Source organism: Barbus barbus (assembly GCF_936440315.1).
Source record: "Barbus barbus genome assembly, chromosome: 17".
NCBI classification, from domain to species: domain Eukaryota; kingdom Metazoa; phylum Chordata; class Actinopteri; order Cypriniformes; family Cyprinidae; genus Barbus; species Barbus barbus.
The window spans coordinates 7,706,250-7,725,463 of record NC_136745.1 but is presented as its reverse complement, the minus strand read 5'-3'; the positions used below and the strand labels follow the sequence as shown (position 1 = coordinate 7,725,463).

Genomic DNA, 19,214 nt, shown 5'->3' with positions numbered 1-19,214 from the left:
AGATGTCATCCCTGAGTCCTCATCTCCCAGTTATCATGAGTCCGTATGCTTGTTTTGAGCTGCTCGTTGCTGTGTTTTCTTCTTTTCCAGGCCTTTGACTTGTCCCTCCAGTCTGCTGATTCGGCTTTCCAAACTGCCCCCTGTCCCACCACCGCTGCTCATAGCGACCCCAAACACAGCACAGATGAGCACTAGTAGAGTCAGTCTCATTGTAGTGACTTCAGTGGGGGCGGCGGGGTCACCGACGATCCGCACAAACAGCCACAGCACTACGACCGCTTTAATCAACCAAAACGCTCGCCTTACAAGCCCCACGGTGACTCGCAGCAGCAAGGACAGGAGCCAGTATCCAATCAGAGCCAGCAAAGCCCACTTGGTCACAGCAGACACGCCCTCGGCGGTGAAATGAGGCACTGATATCGACTCTTTGAATAGGACACAGACAGAAAGAAAAAAGAACAGATGTTAATTGGGTGTAGCAGTTTCTAAGGTGTTTAAAGTGGTTGCTAAAGGGAGGGGTTGGTTGATGTTTTGGGTGGTGCTAGGCTAGGGTGTCAGTCTATTGCATTTTTTGCCCCATTTTATCATCTGCTGTGTAAAAATTTAAGTTAGTTCACCCAAAAATGTAAATTAGCTCATGATTTACTCACCCTCGAGGCATCTTAGGTGTATATGACTTTGATCTAACCCTCTGAACAGAATAACTACATCAACATCCACACCAACAAAAGGTAATGTTATGTTTATGATAAGCTTTAAATGCTCAAGCTCTTTAAAGTCAAATGGATTCTGATTTGCTGTGTCTCAATTCAGAGGCTGCATCCTTTGAAGGGTGGATTCGACAGACCTGATGTCACAGGGGCTCGTTCAAATACAGCCTTGAAATGCGTCCTACAACTGATGGATCCTTCACGCCCCAAACTATCCCAAGATTCACTGCACGCTGCTGATGGCAGGATTTTTTTGACAGAAAATTTCACTTTAAAATGTAAGTATTGGGTTTCAACTTACTTGAATACTTAACGATAATGTTCCAAAAAAAAAAAAAGATGCCATTTTATACATAGTTTATGCTTTTTATTATGTACATAAATGGACCAAAGTAAACATATTTAGACAGGTTGTTAACCAAGACAGTTGAACATCACTTTAAAAATAGTACAGTAAAATTCCCTTATGAAAATTAACCATGGTTTTACTATAGAAAATACCATGGTTGATGTAGTTAAACCATGTTAACCACAAATTAACCATGGTTTTGCTACACTAACAATAGTTTAACCATGGTATTTCGAGTAAAACTGTGGTTATACAAATGATAATCAACCAAAAAAAAAAACCATGGCTAATTTTTGTAAATGTTACTACAACGATATAATTTATGTGTTGTTATCGTTATAGCTGTGAACTTCCCTAATCTCATAGATTAAAACTATTATTAAAACGTTATAATTATATTTATTGTTGTCACTGGTGTGAAGAGGCCTTTAGAGTAGGGGTTTAGGATCCACTAATATACTGAAGAGTGGGACAACTGCGTGTTCTGTATATGGGCCCATATGTTTCTGAGATGAAATACTACCTTCTTTCTCCCCATTTTCTCCTAATACTGTTGTTTGGACATTCCACACATACTAAGCCACACAGGCATTTATATCAGCATTCAGAGGTTAGTACTCAACAGAGTTACAGCTTGATCTTGCCAAAAAATGGGAACCCTTCATGTGGCTTTACACTGCATTAATCTTTGAGAATATATATGCATATTTAAGTTTTTAGATTTAGATCTAGACACCTAGAGACGTCCTTTACTCACCGTTCACTCCTGTAGCTCTGAGAATCTCCGATACATACACAGCAATGACATTCAGTCCACTGGCAGCTCCTTCAGCAATAAACTGCAGCAACATTTCGACAAACTAAAGAAAAAAATGAAGAAAAAGAAAAGTGATTAGATTCCAGAACCTGTCTATGTAGAGCACATTGTTTTTCTTCCAGAGCGTGGTCTTTATCTGAACTCGGCTCATAGATCACTGGCCACAGCTGATCATTAACTGACTGACAGTGTGACACAATGCACATCCGATTTAATTTAAGCAATGTTTCAGGGTTCAATGCGAATTCTATAGACAGCGTAAATGACATGCTGTTGGTTGCAAAAATCATGTTTGCATTAATTCACTAACAATGTATATCTACGGGGCACAACACTGTAACATGACAGTAAGGTAGGGTTGTCACGATACCATAAAAATGTCTTACGATACTATACCAGCTGAAGTATCACGATACCATGCAGTATTGTGTTCATTTAAAATTCTACAAAATGAATCAAAACTTCATAAATAGAATTTTTTAAAATGACATCAGACGGTTTGAATCGGACTCTTTCTTCTGATAAACTGCAGCATGAACAACGACCTGCAAGTGCAACTTCTCATTGCAAACTGAACTGAAGTGTCGGGAAACACTCAATACCATATAAAGCGTATACGTAGAGCACAGCAGAAAGACATTTGGCAATCAACTTGTAATGTTTCTGCTGGCATGCATGTTCAAATGAACGTTTTAATACAGTGTTACTGCCATGCATACAACATACACTATATTGCCAAAAGTATTGGGACACCACCTCCTAATGAACAGGTTTGACTACTTTAGTCATTTCCATGAGTACAAATCTTAATGTTTAAGCATATAATGGTATTCTAGGGAATTGTGTGCTTCTAATTTTATTGCAAGTTTGGACAGGACCCTTTTCTATTCTAACATAACAATGCCTCTGTGTATAAGGTACGGTTCAAAAAGACATGATTGATTGAGTCAGTGTGGAAGAACTTGACTGGTCTGCAGAAAGCCAAGTCCTGATCCCAGCTGAACTCCTCTGGTGTGACTTTATATGCAGACCTTGAGCCGAAAACTCATCACCAAACACCAGTGACTTGTATATGGGTACAGTCATTTTAGACACGTCCAAAACTGTTGCAGCAGAGATGGAAATACAGTGTTTAAATACGTGAATTATGCTTCCATCTTTGTTGCCACAGTTTTGTTAGTGCCGCCTTCTGTTCTAAAGAAGGGGGTGTCCCAATACTTTTGTCCATATAGTGTATGTATAAATCATTGGTGTTTGGTGATGAGTTTTCGGCTCAAGGTCTGGGATCAGGACTTGGCTTTCTGCAGACCAGTCAAGTTCTTCCACACTGACTCAATCAATCATGTCTTTTTGAACCTTGCCTTACATTTATGCATTTAGCAGATGCTTTTATCCAAAGCGACTTATATTGCATTCAAGTTACAGTTTTTACATTTTATCAGCTCTTGATTTATACACACAGGCACTGTCATGTTAGAATAGAAAAGGGTCCTGTCCAAAATGTTGCTATAAAATTATAAGCACACAGTTCCCTAGAATACCATTATATGCTTAAACATTAAGATTTGTAATCATGGAAATGACTAAAGTAGTCAAACCTGTTCATTAGGAGGTGGTGTCCCAATACTTTTGGCAATATAGTGTATCTTACGGTACTACCGAATGGACGATACTACCGTTTAAAAAATGCAATAGCACTGCGGGTATTTTTAAGCTTTAGTATCGTGATACTACCGTAGTACCGGTGTATCGTGCAACCCTACAGTAAGGTATTTAGTAAGTGGACTCAGAGACAGCAAGGAAAACACAGCAAATTATAAATGCAAATAACTATATCATACATAGCAAAAAAATAAAAAAATAATAGGTATATCAGTTTTTAAAAGGATGGAATAAACATTTCCTTTGTCTTTTGACCGAAGAAAAGGTCAAACGTTTTTTCAAGATATTTCTGATATTTTAACAAAACTGCTTCACAATTGATATTTTTCTGAGAAAAAAATTTCTGCTAATATTAGGACATTTGTACCATCCTGACATTTTTTTCCTTTATACTCCTAATAATGATAAAATGAATAATTTAATTAAAATGTATATAAGTCATTGTGTACAAATTGCGCTTTTAATGTATGTTTGAAATAATTAAATAGGTGACCGTCATGTTACTGACTCGAATACAATATTTGGCTCCTAGTTTATTATAGCTACATGTTAGGCTGGTAAATCATTTCCACTGTAACTTTTACATTTAAAGTAGTTGCACTTCAGTTTAGCCAATTTCAAATGAATCATTTTGAATATTGTTGCATTTCCTGGTAATAATAGTCAGTTTTAATGTGGTAGCTACTTCATTGTTCATCTCTTGATTTTTAATATAAAATATGGGTCCTGAAGCAAAACAGTTTAGAACAACTTGAGACAACAATGTGCACAACTTTATAGCTCAAATAACACATTATAGTATGGAACAATCAATGTAAGAGTTTTAAGAGTCATATTTTCACGGTAAGTGCAGGAAACATGAATGAAAAATAATCAAGACCTCTGTTAAATAAGTAGCCTAAACTATGGAAGAGCAACCTCTATGGGATATTTGTGAACACATATGAGCAATAGGCCTATATTCCTGTGGGAAGTGAAAAATGAGTCATTAGATCATTTTACAAATAAAAAAAGTTACCTCAACGCAAATCTCAATCACGTGGGTGCCAACAATGGACTCCACGTATTTTCTCAACCCGTCCAGAGGCTCAAGAATAAAAGAGCCCAAATCATAAGAGCCTGAGGTGAACTCTTCAGCAAACCCATGACACAAGACTGACCGAACCACAACCAGAACCCCAAAGAAAAGCAGCTTTTCTGAACTTCTCGAGGCAACGTTGTGAACAGACATCCTTAAAAACCCGAGCGTCATGTTAAACAACTCAATAATCGATGTGTCTTTGCGATTCATTAACCTTAAAAAAAAAAAAAAAATTTATGAATAGGTTCTTTATGAGAAAACTAAACCTATGGCTGAACAAATGTACAAGTTCAGGCTTGTCAAAAAACAATAAGCAAACGAAAACCCAACTGAACAAACAATTAGATATTATACACTGAGCTCCTCATAAACAGACTAAAACTGAGCTCTCAAAGACAGTCGCTTCAAGCACGAGCTCTTGCCAAGGGCACTTAAAAATAGCGCCTATACTGTATATGGTATCATACAACACAGCATCAAGTCGATAAAGATAAAATAAGATACAGTTTAATTTATAAATAGTCTAACAATAAATTATGCATAATTACATGCAACCTAAGCCTAACCATAGAGTAAGTACATGTACTTAAATATATAATTGCACTGTAAAAAGGGCACCTTAAAATAGTGTAACTTTACTTTCTAAATTCGACATCAACCTTAGCTATTTGAACAATACAAGGATTGACATGTAATTGCTCTTTTAATTCAAATAAATAACATTTTAAATTTGAAAAGTTGAATTGACCAAATATTTAAAGGGAAAGACTAAAAACATGCATTTTAAATTTAGAGGTTAGATTTTGTTAAACACACTATTGTTTTATACAGAATTTAATGCAATTACATCAGAAGTAACAAATTACAAAAAAGAATTGTAATCCCTTACTTTTTCAAGGGAAAACTAATTACTTTACAGTAATTACTTGATAATGCATTGGTAATAATAACAGTAAACTATGCATTATTTGCATGCAACTAATACCAATTCAAACCCTAAATTTGTTCATTATTACTTGTATTAATGTATAATTACACTGTAACAAGGACACCTTAAATTACAGTGCAACTTAAAATTTACTAGTCAAATGAGTTGTTGTTTTACGTTAAATTACTTCATACATTTTGCCAATTATAATCATACCATTTTCGATTTAAAAACTGTGGAACGAAACATGGTTGCAGGTTTAAACTCCACGTTTTGATTTATGAACTATCACCATTGCATAAAATGCTTAATCTAACATAAATCCAGAAGAATATACTATAAAAGTAAGCTAAATCACATTAGTGACAACTTAAATAAAGCATAAAGAAACAATACATTTCAATATTTTAATTGATTTCAATAAAGCAGTTGCACAACCATCACTACAGGCAGTCAAAAAAAGTAGACAGTACAAAAAATACAATACCAGCTGTTCAGCAAACTGAACACAAATGAGCTACTGCCTGGTTGACTAGGCGGTTTGTTTTCAACGACAGGTCTTGCTTATGTTGGTGGGTTCACATTGGCTCTGGGTTGTAAATATAAAGTTGAGGTGGTCAAGGCAGTATTAACTTAAATGATGTCAGCGAACATTCAGGACACTCCTGGAAGCAAGCAGCAGCATTTGTTGTGAGAAATATTGGCTAGGACAACCCTGTGGAATGTGACCAGGTTAGTTCTGCTGGAACATCGACTGAACACTTTGGATGTTTTTGAAGAGAAAAACAAGTGGAATGTTAAACTGTTGATGTTCACCCAACGTTACAGGACAAACTCCACCATCTGAACAATGTTGAGCAACTGGACCAAACAGATGCAGATGCCATGAATCACAAGTCTCATCCGATGTAGATGCGATGGAAATCGTTGGCACCAAATGCGGCATTGCACTTTGGGCACTTTCTCTGACGGGTGTCGTAGCGCGTCTTCACGCACTCAAAACAGAAAACGTGGAAGCACTTTGTCAAAACAGCGTCCTTTACACGTGAATTACAGCATGGACACGTCAACCGGGCCTGTGAAACAGAAAAAAAAAGATCCTTCAAAGACATGAACACAAAACTCTTTCTGAACACCATACAACTGGACAACATAAATGACCTTGTAGTCATTTATTTCTTCATTCAGGATCTCATCTCCATTTCGGATGTTCTCCGCAGGCTTCTTGGCCTTCTCTATCTTCCTGCGTAGTTTGGATATGTCCTCCTATGAGGTAAAATAAACATCAGGTTTAACAAAAATTGCCATTTTTACTCCCTATTCACAAAGTCTATCACTTTCTATCGATAGATGACCAACAGTATGTAATTCAACATCATTAAACCCCTGATTAAACTGCCTTCATATTTGCAGAATCAAATCCAATATTTGCTTCTTAATTTTGGGGTGCTGTCATTTTTATTACAAAATACGATACATTTTGTAGCATTTTTGTCATTTGTAAGGTGAAGACATGATTTTTAAGCCTAATCCCGATTTGGACTTTTTCCCATTCCTTTGCATATTGTAAGCATATGTAATGATACAATTGGAATACATATTTATCATTAAAACCAAAACATTCAACATTTGACTACTTTTTTTTGATAAGTGCATTAAAGCCGTTACAAACATACATTCATATAGATAGATATTAGATATTTATTGGTATCTTTGAACCTAGTATCCTCAAACTATGCAATATTAGGTCAAATCAGCATCTTTTTTCCTTCAAAATGCTGGGCTGTTACACATGACGTGTATTGAACACTGATCAGCGGTTCACCATCATGAACGCACCTGTGCACGTCGGCCATTGAAAGACTCCTTTTCTCGAGAAATGCTGTTCTCGATCACCTCCTCTCTGACCGCACTCAACCTCTGCTGCACCCCCTCCAGCTGAGTGCGCACCTCCTCCGACAGCAGCACCGACTCCTGCGCCTACAACAGAATTAAGAGTTTGCTACTTTCCCCACATAGTATTTGTTATTTCAAGTACACAAATTGCATATATTTGAGTTCATCTGCAACTGGTATGTGGTTGTACCTTGCGTTTATTCATCTCTAAAGCCTGTGTGCGGAGGCCCAGCTCCCTCTCTGCAGCGCTGATGGTGCCCTGCAGGAGGCGCTCTTTCTCCTCTAGCTTCCGAACCACCTGCAGCTGCGCATCCACCTAAGAGAAAGAGAAAAATAACATCTTATGTACTGTTCAGTTGCAAATGTGGAGAACATATGTGGAGGATTTCAGTCTCATGCTGTATACTAAAGTTTAAGTTTGGTCAATTCGGACCTGCAAAGTCATATAGCAAAAAGACAACCGTGGATGTAAACATCACATTTCCCTCCTGGATGAAAATCAGACATTGATATTCATTAGCAGAGCTTGACAAATGACAAAGTGCTGATGGAAACTATATGGAGGAAATGGTAACTACACTCATGAGGGGTAATTTACAATAAATTAAATCTCTTTGAGAAATGTATATTCCCTAAAGCAGTGGTTCTCAAACCTGTCCTGGGGACCCCCAACCACAGCATATTTTGGATGTCTCCCTCATTTAACACACCTGGTTCAACTCATCAGCTCATTAGTAGAGTAGCAAGACTTGAAAAGGGTGTGGCCTATGAGAGAGAGACATACAAAACTTGTGGTGGCTGGGGGTCCCCAGGACAGGTTTGAGAAACACTGCCCTAAAGAAATGTCCACATAAAAAATATGCATACATTTAATAATGTTAAAAAAACCTTACCATTAAAGGTAAAAAAAAAAAACCCTATCCAACTTCCCAGAACAATTGTGCCATCTGAAGATCATAAAAACAAATCACCGTAATCCAAACGATTCACTCAAAGATGAAAACACCACAAAACTCAGAGTCCACCCACCTGTGTTTTGAGCGTGAGCAACTGGTCAGCGAGCTCCTCTTTCTCTTCCTTGAGGAGTTTATGGATCTGGTTGGATTTGATGCGTTCGCTCATGAGTTTGAAGTTGGCGTCATCTTTCTCTCTGAGCTGCTGCATCAGACGAATGTTCTGCTCCTGCATGTCCTCAAACGCCTGGCCAGTAACATCCATCTCGCTCAGCAAAGCATCTTCCTCCTGAGAGAGAGAGACCGATTGAGAATTTTCCAGCAGAATGTTTGTCATTCATTACTCTGTAAATCACAGCTCTACCTGCTTAGCAAGAGAGACTTTCTTATTGAGTATATCGATCTGCTCCTCCACCGAGCGGATCTTTCTCAGGGCCTCTTCATCAGCCATCTTCTTCCCTTCCCTCCTCTCCCTCTCCTCCAGCTCTCGCACCCGCTGACGGAGCTCCTCGGCCTCCACAAACACACACAATATGAGAATAAACAGTTCATGGCTGAACTACTTTGATAAATGATTAATCTGTTGATAATTTCTTCAATTAATCTGATATTCTAAAATGTTGTGCTTCCAACAGTGTACAAATTGAGCTCTATATGGTTTCTACCTCTGACTTTGCCTTCTTCTCCGCAGCCATCAGTTGTACTTTATCTCTCTGTTCTTTCGGTGCTGAGCGGTACATATCCAACAACAGCTTCATCTCCCTCTGGGACTCTTGGGCTTTCCTGTATCATGATCACACCATTACTATCAGCTTTCTTATTATCATTATTAGCACTTCCTTGAGTCATTTTCCTAACCTAACCCTAACATGTCAAGCAGAATGACTTACTTTAGGTCCACCCGCACTATTTTCAGCTGATCCATCTCCTTGCGTTTGGGTCCTCCAATCACAGCGCAGCGTTCAGCTGCTAGGTCTTCCGATTGGCTGCTGCTGGTGCTGGCTTTCTCTCGCTCTTCTTTCACTGCTACGCCTCCACGAGTCACCCTCTCTCTTTCTCTCTGGTCCTTCTCTTTCTCCTCCTCTTTCACTACGGTCTCTGTGTCTGTACCTGGTTCAGTCTTTACTGTTACAGCTGAAGAGAAAATTATGATGTAAATTCTTAAAATAGAAGAAAAATATATTTCCAACTATAACATCTCTACAATGTAAAACAATATAGCGCATGTCATTAAAGCAGCACCACACAGGGGGAAAAAAAACGGACATTGCTTATTTTTTGAAGACATACAGGAGGATATTTTTACAGATATAAAAATATTCAGCAATTTTCTAAAGATGTCTTGAGAATGATTAGGGCAATTTTGCTGAGAAGTGCATTTGCACAGAAAATAAAAATCATAAAAAAATGTCTCAAGTCTTTTTTGAGCGTGAACAATCCTTTTGGGGTCGAACGATTTGGGATTTACTCTTTAGAAAAACTCAAATCACTTTCATTAACAAAAGAAAAATCAATGGATCAGTGGAAAGCAATGGATTCTATTTACACCAAGTGAAAATAGCTGTATTTTCTTAGCGATATGCTATATACACGAAGTGCAAATAGCTATAGATACTTTTTTCACCATGTTGAAATAGCAGGATAGAATAAATTCTGCTATTTATACTACTTCATGCAAATAGTGGCAATTATCTGCACCTCAGTATTGTAGTACATTAAAAATACTATGCAATAATAATGAGTGAAAATTATAATTTTAATAAAAAAAATTTAAATGGATGCCTACACCTACCCTAACACTACCCAACAAATTTTTTCACCTTTTAGATTATTTCCTTAATTTTTTTCGAAAATAAATGCCTTTCTGATGTGACATGAGATTTGAAAAGAGAGGAAAAAAGTTCGGCAAAAGGCGTGACTCCAAAAAAAAAAAGACTACGGCACGAGTTTTACCATCTACGCCACTGGAGCTGTTGTTACTCGATCTTCTTTTGTAGTGTTGACTACCCCAATCACATGTTGGTGGGCGGAGTTAGTGTAAATAGCCTCTGCCAACAAATAGACACTCCAGTAAATGAGGAATATATTGCAATAGAATTATTCTTAATAGAAAGTAACAAATTTTGTGTGATTTTACACTGTAAAATCACAACACTAATATTATCATCTTAATTTCTTTATTTTCAAACATTGAAACCATCAATCTTTTATTTTGGCAGTATGAAAATGGAAAAAGTGAAGTGGTGTGTGGCCAAGTATGGTGACCCATACTCGGAATTTGTGCTCTGTAACCCATCCAAGTGCGCACACACACCGTGAACACACATCCGGAGCAGTGACGTGCAACTGCGATGGCAACCGACCACCACGGCAACCGTCACAGCCCTACTTCTGACCAAGCTGCACTATTTGAATTACCCATATCCGTAACACAAATGGTGCAGTACAAAATTAACAGTGTTAATAACTTAGCATACACCATCAGGTAAAGATAACAGTGTGTACCAGTGGTGCTGGATGTGGTAGAGCCGCTATCTGACTCGGTCTTCATAGTAACGTCACCCGTCGGGGCAGGTGTGTGTGGGGAGGCGGTCTCTTCCTTCACATCTATCTCTGTGCTGGACTGTGATTGGACAGCAGCATTACCTTTGGCAGCACGCAGCTATAAGAGAGGACAGAAACTTCAGCAACTACTTATTTTTTAACAAAACATATTAGAGTCAGTAAGTTTGTGCTCTAACCTGGTTGAGCTCTTGCTGAGCCTCTCTCAGTCTGAGTTTATATTTAACCACCTCTCCCTTCAGCTGCTGGTTATGATTCTGCAGTGTACTAATCAAATGTCTCATCTCACGGTTTATTGGGCCTGAGAAAAAACCAGAGAGTACTACAGAGTCACTCCAACAGCTGATCTGAGCAAAAAGAGACCAAAACAATTATAAAAGAAAGCAGATGATGTTTACCTGCTTGTTCATTAGCAGCTAATGTCTGCTCAAATTCGATCCGGAGCATCTCATACTCCTTGCGCACCTGTGCTAACGTGTCTTCCAACTGAATCACTTCAGTACGGACCTTACGCTGCAAGGACACCTCGTCATTCTGAAATAAACACACATAAATTATCATCTGACTCATGCTTTAATGACAATAACATCCACAAATTGTGACCCATCACTTAAGGTGTACAACCAACCAACCTCTGTATATGAGCCTGCATCATCTAACATCATTGAATTCACTATTTATTCACATTATCACTCCATGTACCTCCATGTGGTCCAGCTGGCGCAGACGGGCGGTCCTGGTCGTGTTGAGTCGAGATTTGGTCTCGTCCAGCTGAGATTTCAGCACCAGTGATTCATTATAGAGCACAGAGAACTGAGACTGAAGACAGCGATACTCTGCGCTCTCTCTGGCCACCTCCTCAGCCCTGGACAACAGCTCCACCTGACAGAGACAACAATGCATTTCTTATTAGTGAATCTGAATGATTCTAACAGCATTATTCATATAAAGTGCACTAATGTTCAAAAGTTTGGGGTCAGTATGATTTCTCTCAATAAGAAATCTTTTATAACTACATTTATTTGAGCAAAAATACAGTAATAATGAAATATTATTACATTTTAAAATAACTGTTTTCTATCTGAATACATTTTTAAAATGTAATTTATTCCTGTGATGCAAAGCTATACTTTCAGCATAATTACTCCAGTCTTCAGTGTCACATGATGCTTCAGAAATCATTCTAATATGCTGATTTGAAGAAACATTTCTTATCACTGCAGAACACAAGATCCAGGGGATGTGGTTGGATCTAGATCCAACACATCCCACCTTACATTTACCTAAACCCACCCGTCCCCACCCCTACACCTACCCGTCTCCACCCCCTGATCCCTAAATCCACCCATCCCCACCCCTAAACCTACCCGTCTCCACCCCCTGATCCCTAAATCCACCCATCCCCACCCCTAAACCTACCCGTCTCCACTCCCTGATCCCTAAATCCACCCATCCCCACCCCTAAACCTACCCGTCTCCACTCCCTGATCCCTAAATCCACCCATCCCCACCCCTAAACCTACCCATCCCCACCCCTAAACCTACCCGTCTCCACCCCCTGATCCCTAAATCCACCCATCCCCACCCCTAAACCTACCCATCCCCACCCCTAAACCTACCCGTCTCCACCCCCTGATCCCTAAATCCACCCATCCCCACCCCTAAACCTACCCATCCCCACCCCTAAACCTACCCATCTCCACCCATCCCCACCCCTAAACCTACCCATCCCCACCCCTAAACCTACCCGTCTTCACCCCCTGATCCCTAAATCCACCCACCCCCACCCCTAAACCTACCCGTCTCCACTCCCTGATCTCTTAAAACACCCGTCTCCACCCCTAAACCCATCCATCCCCACCCATAAACCTACCTGTCTCCACCCCTAAACCCACCCATCCCCACCCATAAACCTACCCATCCCCACCCCTACAATATACAAAAATGTTGGTACCGTGACAACACTAGACTCTTCTACATTTATTTGTGTGCACTCACAATAAAAACAAAACATGGTGCTTTTGTAAAATAATGAAAGCAACAGGATGCGCTTTCTGCCGTCTCTGTGAACTTCAGCGTGAAACTCCCTGTAAACCTTTGCCTTACAGACATTAAAAATATATCTATAGAGAGTGAAATGCCTACTTTCAAATGAACCAATTCAAATGGAAAACAAATATTCTCAGATTATGTAATCCGTATGAAACATGCATACAGGCGCATAACTACTGCGGAGATGACGAGTCAGTGTTGCTGACTTCATCTCTTAAACCGAAACAAAGCAAGCACGAGTTTATCAACAAATTATTAAAATGTTAATGCAGTTTTTCCCTGACACATTCATAATTATTACTTCTGCCGGTGCGTTGTGGCAATTCTTTATGCATGTGCTTGAGTGCTTATTAGGCTATGTAGGCAATTAAAGGCTCATTAATAATGATGAATAAGTGGTTTATTAATAAATGTGCAATTAGTCGACGAATGCTTAAAATGAACGACTACAAGTCAACCAGAAAAATCCTTAGTCGAGGGCAGCCCTAAATCTTACTGACCCCAAACATCAACTTTTGTGCAATCTGTGATCGCGTGCAGTTGCTGACACTTGCTAAAGTACAATCGCTTTCTTATGTGCGCTGCTTTATCGGTACTTTCGCTTCCAAAATCGATCACGTTCAGCGAGGAGGAGAGAGGATGGAAAGTGGGGGGGCAATTCGTTTGGGGGGGGCACGGCCCGCGAATGCCCCCCCTTGGCACCGGCCCTGCTCTGAACATCAAATTTAATCTGGTATTGCCTGAACAGGAAGCAATAATCACGATAAACATAAGATGGATCTAACAAGTTAATGGTGTATGTGGTCTCGAGGGCTTTACCTTCATGTTATTGTTCTCTTGGTAAACCGACTGCAGGTCCTGCTGGAGCTTCTGGAGCTCACTGTGCCGATTCTCCGCCAGCTCCCTGTTCTCCTCCAACTCACTGTTCATCTCGTCAAACTAACAAGAGACGAGAAAGGATTTAATGGTGAACTATGCATCAATGTTAAGACATTGTACAGGTACCCTTATATGACACGCAAAACACTTTAAACAACAAAACATTCTATAACAAAATCATTTTGTCAAGACTCTACCAATGTCAACAATATACAGGTGCATCTCAAAATTAGAATATCGTGAAAAAGTTTTTATTTATTGACAGAAATTAACATTTTTGTTCAAGAAGGACGCACTAAATTGCTTGGAAGAGACAGGACAGACACTTACAATGTTTTATTGCATTTTTAATCAAATAAATGAAGCTTTGGTGAGCTTAAGAGACTTTCTTCAGAAATATTTAAAAATCTTAAAACTTTTGAATGATAGAGTACATTTGCTAGAGCTGAAAACATATATATAAAAAAATATATGATGCACCTGCTTGAAAACTAAACAACCCCAGTGCTCAACTCTACAGTGTGCAAATAGCTGCTTGCTTCATGTTTACAGTGATGTTCATTCACACCAAGTGCAAATATTAACACTAAATGTTCATATGACATTTACCTTTCTTTTGTTAATTGTGATGGTTCCACATACACTGCTTGCTTCGCCATACACCTTATAACCTTTACTGGTTACCTGGTTATGATGGAACAGCACAATTTCAGTTATGACACATTGTAAAACAATAAATACTGTATACTATATCTTGGGTTTACTATTACAAATAAGTTCCCCCTCAAGAGCATCTTGATATATCGCAGTGGCTTTTTCTAAAACCCATTGTCATTTGCTATTATTGCAGTAATCTAGATTACTGATAACTGACGTTAAATTCATTAAAATAAAGTCTGTATAAACCAAAATTCCCTTTTGAAGGTCAGTGTACTATAAAAACATCCTGTAAGTTTCAGAGCTCAAAACTTTGTCATTAGTCTAAAACAGCTTATATTGAAGGCAGTCTGCTAAAACAACAGCTTTTTTAATATTCCTATCTATGATGTAATAGTGTGGATAAACCCCGCCTATGCAGATGATCAACATCACTGCCTGTTTAGCCCCGCCCAACGATTCATGCATAGTGTTAACCAGTGAGGCGAACGTGCAGGTCTACGCAGAAACAAAATGATAAAGATGGCTATTAAAACTGATGAAAGGAGATAAAAGCAGGACAGAAAATAACCTTCTATTAAGGGTCTATTATGATTTCATGTTGACTTTGTTGGGCAAAAAGCACTTACCCTTTCCAGCACCTCTACAAGGTGTGCGTTGAGCCGATTCTCTCGCCGTCTGATTTTCTCCATGTCCCACTGCAGCTCCTCAATAAGAACCTGCAGCTCACTGATCCTGTTATCAGCGCGGTTCGCAGCACGGCCCAGAGGACGAGACTAAACACACATACATAGTGAGCACTCAATATGACACGGTACCAGATAAACATGTCAACGAATCAACCACCAACCTCGCTGGTCATGTGACTATGCTTCTGCTGGAGGCTGTCGGTCAGCTGGCAGAGACGTTCATTCTCATTGGTCAGGAGGGTGTTGAGGCGGACAGCGACATCCCAGAGACTGCCATCTGGAGGAAGTCACAAGAATATGCATATTAGACGCTGAATGAACAGCAAGTTAAAACGTGATTCGTTTTTCAGTTTATTTGATGGATTGTTTGTCTCACCAGACTCCACATCTTTCTTTAGTTGATCTACTGTGTTCTTCAGGTTCTCGTAGACTTCTACCACACGTCTGGCCTGTTTGCAGCTGGACTCCAATCGCTCCTGCAGCTCTGCGTCTATCTCCTCACTGCTGCTGCTGGCCAACATGGCCAGAAAAGAGCTTACTCCCTCCCCCTGTTGACCTGTATCAAACATTACTATTATTATCAAGTAGCTGCATCTCAATTTGCACATATCACAGTACTGTTATTTTGCACATACGTTATTATTGTACACTTGCACATACAGATGTACATAGTTTAAACTTTCTATATCTATACATAGTTTATATTTCTATTCTGCTGCATAATTTTATTTTACATTTTATGTTTGTGTGTGTGTATATATATATATATATATATATATATATATATATATATATATATATATATATATATATATATATATATATATGTGTGTGTGTGTGTGTGTGTGTGTGTGTGTGTGTGTGTGTTATTTTATTTTTTTAATTTTTAATTTCATAACAACATTTCAGATGCTGTGCCACAAGATCGGACCACTGGTCAGTCAAGTTATGCCATCTCATCGCGCAAAAAAAAAAGACTTTTTTTGATGCGCATGTAGGAATTTATTCGGCAAATGTGTTTAAATCTCCTATTATTCACATTAACTCTAGTCAAAACCACGTCAAGCGACCGTATAAACTTTTTTGCACATCAAGGGATTTTTTTTCTCTCGAAATTTGGCATTTCCATTACTCGTTTCTGATGCGATGCTTTAAAAACAAGGTGATGGAAACACAGCTAGTAGTTCATATGCAATCACTTGTCATAAATCTGCAGTATTTAGTGATTGCAAACAGCTCTGAAACCATAAATGCAACCCTGACATTTATTTTATTAAATCACAGCCTTGTAAAATTTAACACATTAATCTGTATCATGATTAATGTTTTTACATCCCAAAATGTCAGACCTCTTAAAATGGTAATTAACACTTCTGTTATAAGCAGACACTGTACTAATCTGTCATTGAGGTAATTATGACCTTTAATATTATTTAAATGGACTGCTGTTTGTCTGAGGCCCCGAGCCAAAACTCAGATCAAGACTTTAGGTTTGAGACAAGCTATTTTTTTTCCAAAATGGTAAGAAGAATTTGACAGATTTGTGCAATCCGTTGATTTCCATCTACAATGGTTTTTGGTACCTCTGTCTTTTGCTCTCTCCGGGTTTGAGTCTCCATCCGGTTCTGGTGTTCCAGGTTTTAAGCTCCGCCCTTCAGGAGGTTGGCTTTCCACAGGCTCGCTCCCTGATTGGTCATAGCGACGCACAATTAACCGCACATTTTCATCGAACTGGAAGAGAAAGGTGGAATAAAAATCAAGATTAAATATGGTTGCATTTGAGAGAAATGTAGCTTCAAATTATATAGACTGTAAATAAAAACTAAAATATTACCTGGTTCCAGTATCTGTTTAGAATCAACAAACTCGCATCATCTGTCGCCTGACGAGTCTCCAACCTCTCAACTCTCTCTCTCAGTTCATCCTCAATCACCTACAGCAACACAACAACAACAGTTTGCATCTATACGTGTATTAATGTGCCTGTATCACCGATTCCTGCAACATTTTTCAGTGGAAAATCACAATGTATAACAATAATTGTTTAATAAAACATTATATGGTCCATGAGGTTGATCAGATTTTTGAAAACTCACGAAGACTATATTTATTTGATCAAAATACAGTAAAAACAGTAATCCTGTGAAATATTATTACATTTAAAAATCACTTTTTTAAAACAATTAATTCCTGTGATGCTAAAGCTGAATTTTCAGCATCATTACTCCAGTCTTCAGTGTCACAAGATCCTTCAGAAATCATTCTAATATACTGATTTGCTGCTAAAGAAAGATTTCTTATTATTATTATCAATGTTGAAAAAAAAGAAAAGAAAAAAAGTCATTTCAGGGTTCTTTGATTAATATAAATTTCAAAAGCATTTATTTATAATAGAAATCTTTTGTAACACTATACATAAATATAAAGGTGTGTATCTACCTGTCTTTGATCGAGGGACTCTCCCAACTTCCTGTTTTTGATCTGCAGAGCTTTAATATCTTGTTCTTCCTGCAAGAACGAAATACAGTGATAAGGGACCAGATTCAGAAATCAGTTTTGAGATCCACAATTCATAAATGATTTAGAATTTATTTTTCCGTCACAATGCCACACATTCATATAACAGAGAAATTCAAACGACTGACACAGACAGGCTCAGGACAAAAAGCATTGGGGCAACATAAAGAAACAGACTGAGACCCCAGAAAGCATCTCACCTGGTTGGACCCTCCCCCCAGTTTGATGACGGTTTCTACAGCAGTGCTTCCTCCAGATCCAGTGCTCATACCCTCTCCATCCTCACCGCCCTTCTTCTTCTCTGGAGGAGCGCCGAGGGTGGCAGAGCAGCTGGGGTCACTGGGGCGCTTCTGACCTGACATCACTGTGGAACAGACACCATCAGAAATCATCACAAAGGCACTGAATGATTATAAAGTGCTGAGCATCTCAACTGTGTACCAATAAATGGCCTTTACACAGAGAAGCTCCCTCGATTAAGAGAATCACTGTGCTTTTATCCAAAGCGACTTACAAATGAGAAGCAATCAAAATCAACACTTACAAGTTTTTTTTGTGAATTTTATAATGAATAAATGGAAAACAAACAGATAGAATAGAAACAGAACACAGAAATATTTGAAACCCTTACGTTATACTAATATTTACATTTAAATATGATGGCAGAGGGATCTAAACATTTCAGATTTTCCTTTATTTATTAATTATTAATTATAGTTTCATTCATATATTATACAGTCACGCAAATGTAAGAAAATATATCATTTGTAGGCGAGCCGGTGTAACCCGAGCACAACACCGATCTACGAAAACACTGACGCCTCTCCGCGCGGTGCATTGTTTAATAACTCGAACTATGCACTTGTGTTCATTTCTTACCTAATTTTGATTTCTATTGACTGTGAAATGGTTTTGAGGATGTATCTGTCGCGAGCCTCCACCGGAAACACAGCGCTGCTTCTCTCCTGCTGCTGCTGCTGTCACCGGAAGTGCAGCGCCGCCTCTCGGCGGAAGGAGGAGCGTCTCTTCTTCTTCTTCAAATTTACTGGCGGTTGACAAACAACAAAATGGTGTATTTTCGCCAGCAGCTGGTATGGAGTGTGGCTCAAACTGACTAACTTTTTCTTTTTATATTCTCTCCCATAATTTTGTTATTTTAAGGTACTGAAAAATAAAACTATAGCATTAATGTCTCGAGTTATTTTGTAATATATCTCTCAGTTTAAATTGCATTTGTATTTTTTCTCAATTTTGCATTAGTATTTCTGACAGTACAAAATAACATGTTCCACTGATTCTTCTAGCCCACAAAATTCACACTTTCCCGTATCATGTTTACCCATTTGATAAAGTGTACTATTTAATCTTGTCTGTCCAAATCTCATCCTTCTCATCTCTCCTGTTTTTCCTTTCAATTCTGTAAAACCATCTACCTTTTTTCTCCTTGTCCTATTGTTTTTGC

The 19,214-nt window shown here is 38.6% G+C and overlaps 2 protein-coding genes across 3 annotated transcripts; both read right to left on the bottom strand.

Moving 5' to 3' along the window:
- Nucleotides 1-33: 33 nt before the first annotated feature.
- LOC306883206 (uncharacterized protein) lies at nucleotides 34-4,769 on the bottom strand (the record flags this gene model as incomplete). The annotated part of the gene is made up of 3 exons (XM_079438325.1): nucleotides 34-425; nucleotides 1,817-1,919; nucleotides 4,557-4,769. The coding sequence occupies 3 exons, from the start codon at nucleotides 4,767-4,769 to the stop codon at nucleotides 34-36; spliced, it is 708 nt and encodes a 235-aa protein (XP_079294451.1).
- On the bottom strand, nucleotides 4,234-18,745 carry LOC306883278 (E3 ubiquitin-protein ligase BRE1A-like). Of its 2 annotated transcripts, none has more exons than XM_079438422.1 (22): nucleotides 18,632-18,743; nucleotides 17,953-18,116; nucleotides 17,675-17,743; nucleotides 17,070-17,168; nucleotides 16,819-16,966; nucleotides 15,612-15,791; nucleotides 15,397-15,512; nucleotides 15,176-15,322; nucleotides 14,499-14,573; nucleotides 13,830-13,949; nucleotides 11,661-11,840; nucleotides 11,357-11,492; nucleotides 11,138-11,280; nucleotides 10,902-11,058; nucleotides 9,287-9,530; nucleotides 9,062-9,179; nucleotides 8,761-8,910; nucleotides 8,473-8,685; nucleotides 7,634-7,759; nucleotides 7,387-7,527; nucleotides 6,709-6,813; nucleotides 4,234-6,623 (listed from the first exon to the last, which is right to left on the bottom strand). In XM_079438422.1, the coding sequence occupies exons 2-22, from the start codon at nucleotides 18,112-18,114 to the stop codon at nucleotides 6,447-6,449; spliced, it is 3,006 nt and encodes a 1,001-aa protein (XP_079294548.1). In that variant the 5' UTR covers nucleotides 18,115-18,116; nucleotides 18,632-18,743; the 3' UTR covers nucleotides 4,234-6,446. The 2 variants fall into 2 exon arrangements, with proteins under 2 accessions (XP_079294548.1, XP_079294549.1); XM_079438423.1 differs by having other exon boundaries at nucleotides 4,292-6,623; nucleotides 11,138-11,259; nucleotides 18,632-18,745.
- Between the last annotated feature and the right edge of the window lie 469 nt (nucleotides 18,746-19,214).

Excerpts from the sequence above, each read along its gene's own strand:
- LOC306883278 (XM_079438422.1), bottom strand. The coding sequence starts at position 18,114 with ATGTCAGGTCAGAAGCGCCCCAGTGACCCCAGCTGCTCTGCCACCCTC. Across the intron at positions 15,513-15,611 it reads AAAGAAAGATGTGGAGTCTG|ATGGCAGTCTCTGGGATGTC; the intron begins GTGAGACAAACA and ends GACTTCCTCCAG. Across the intron at positions 11,281-11,356 it reads AGCTGCTAATGAACAAGCAG|TACTCTCTGGTTTTTTCTCA; the intron begins GTAAACATCATC and ends GTGACTCTGTAG.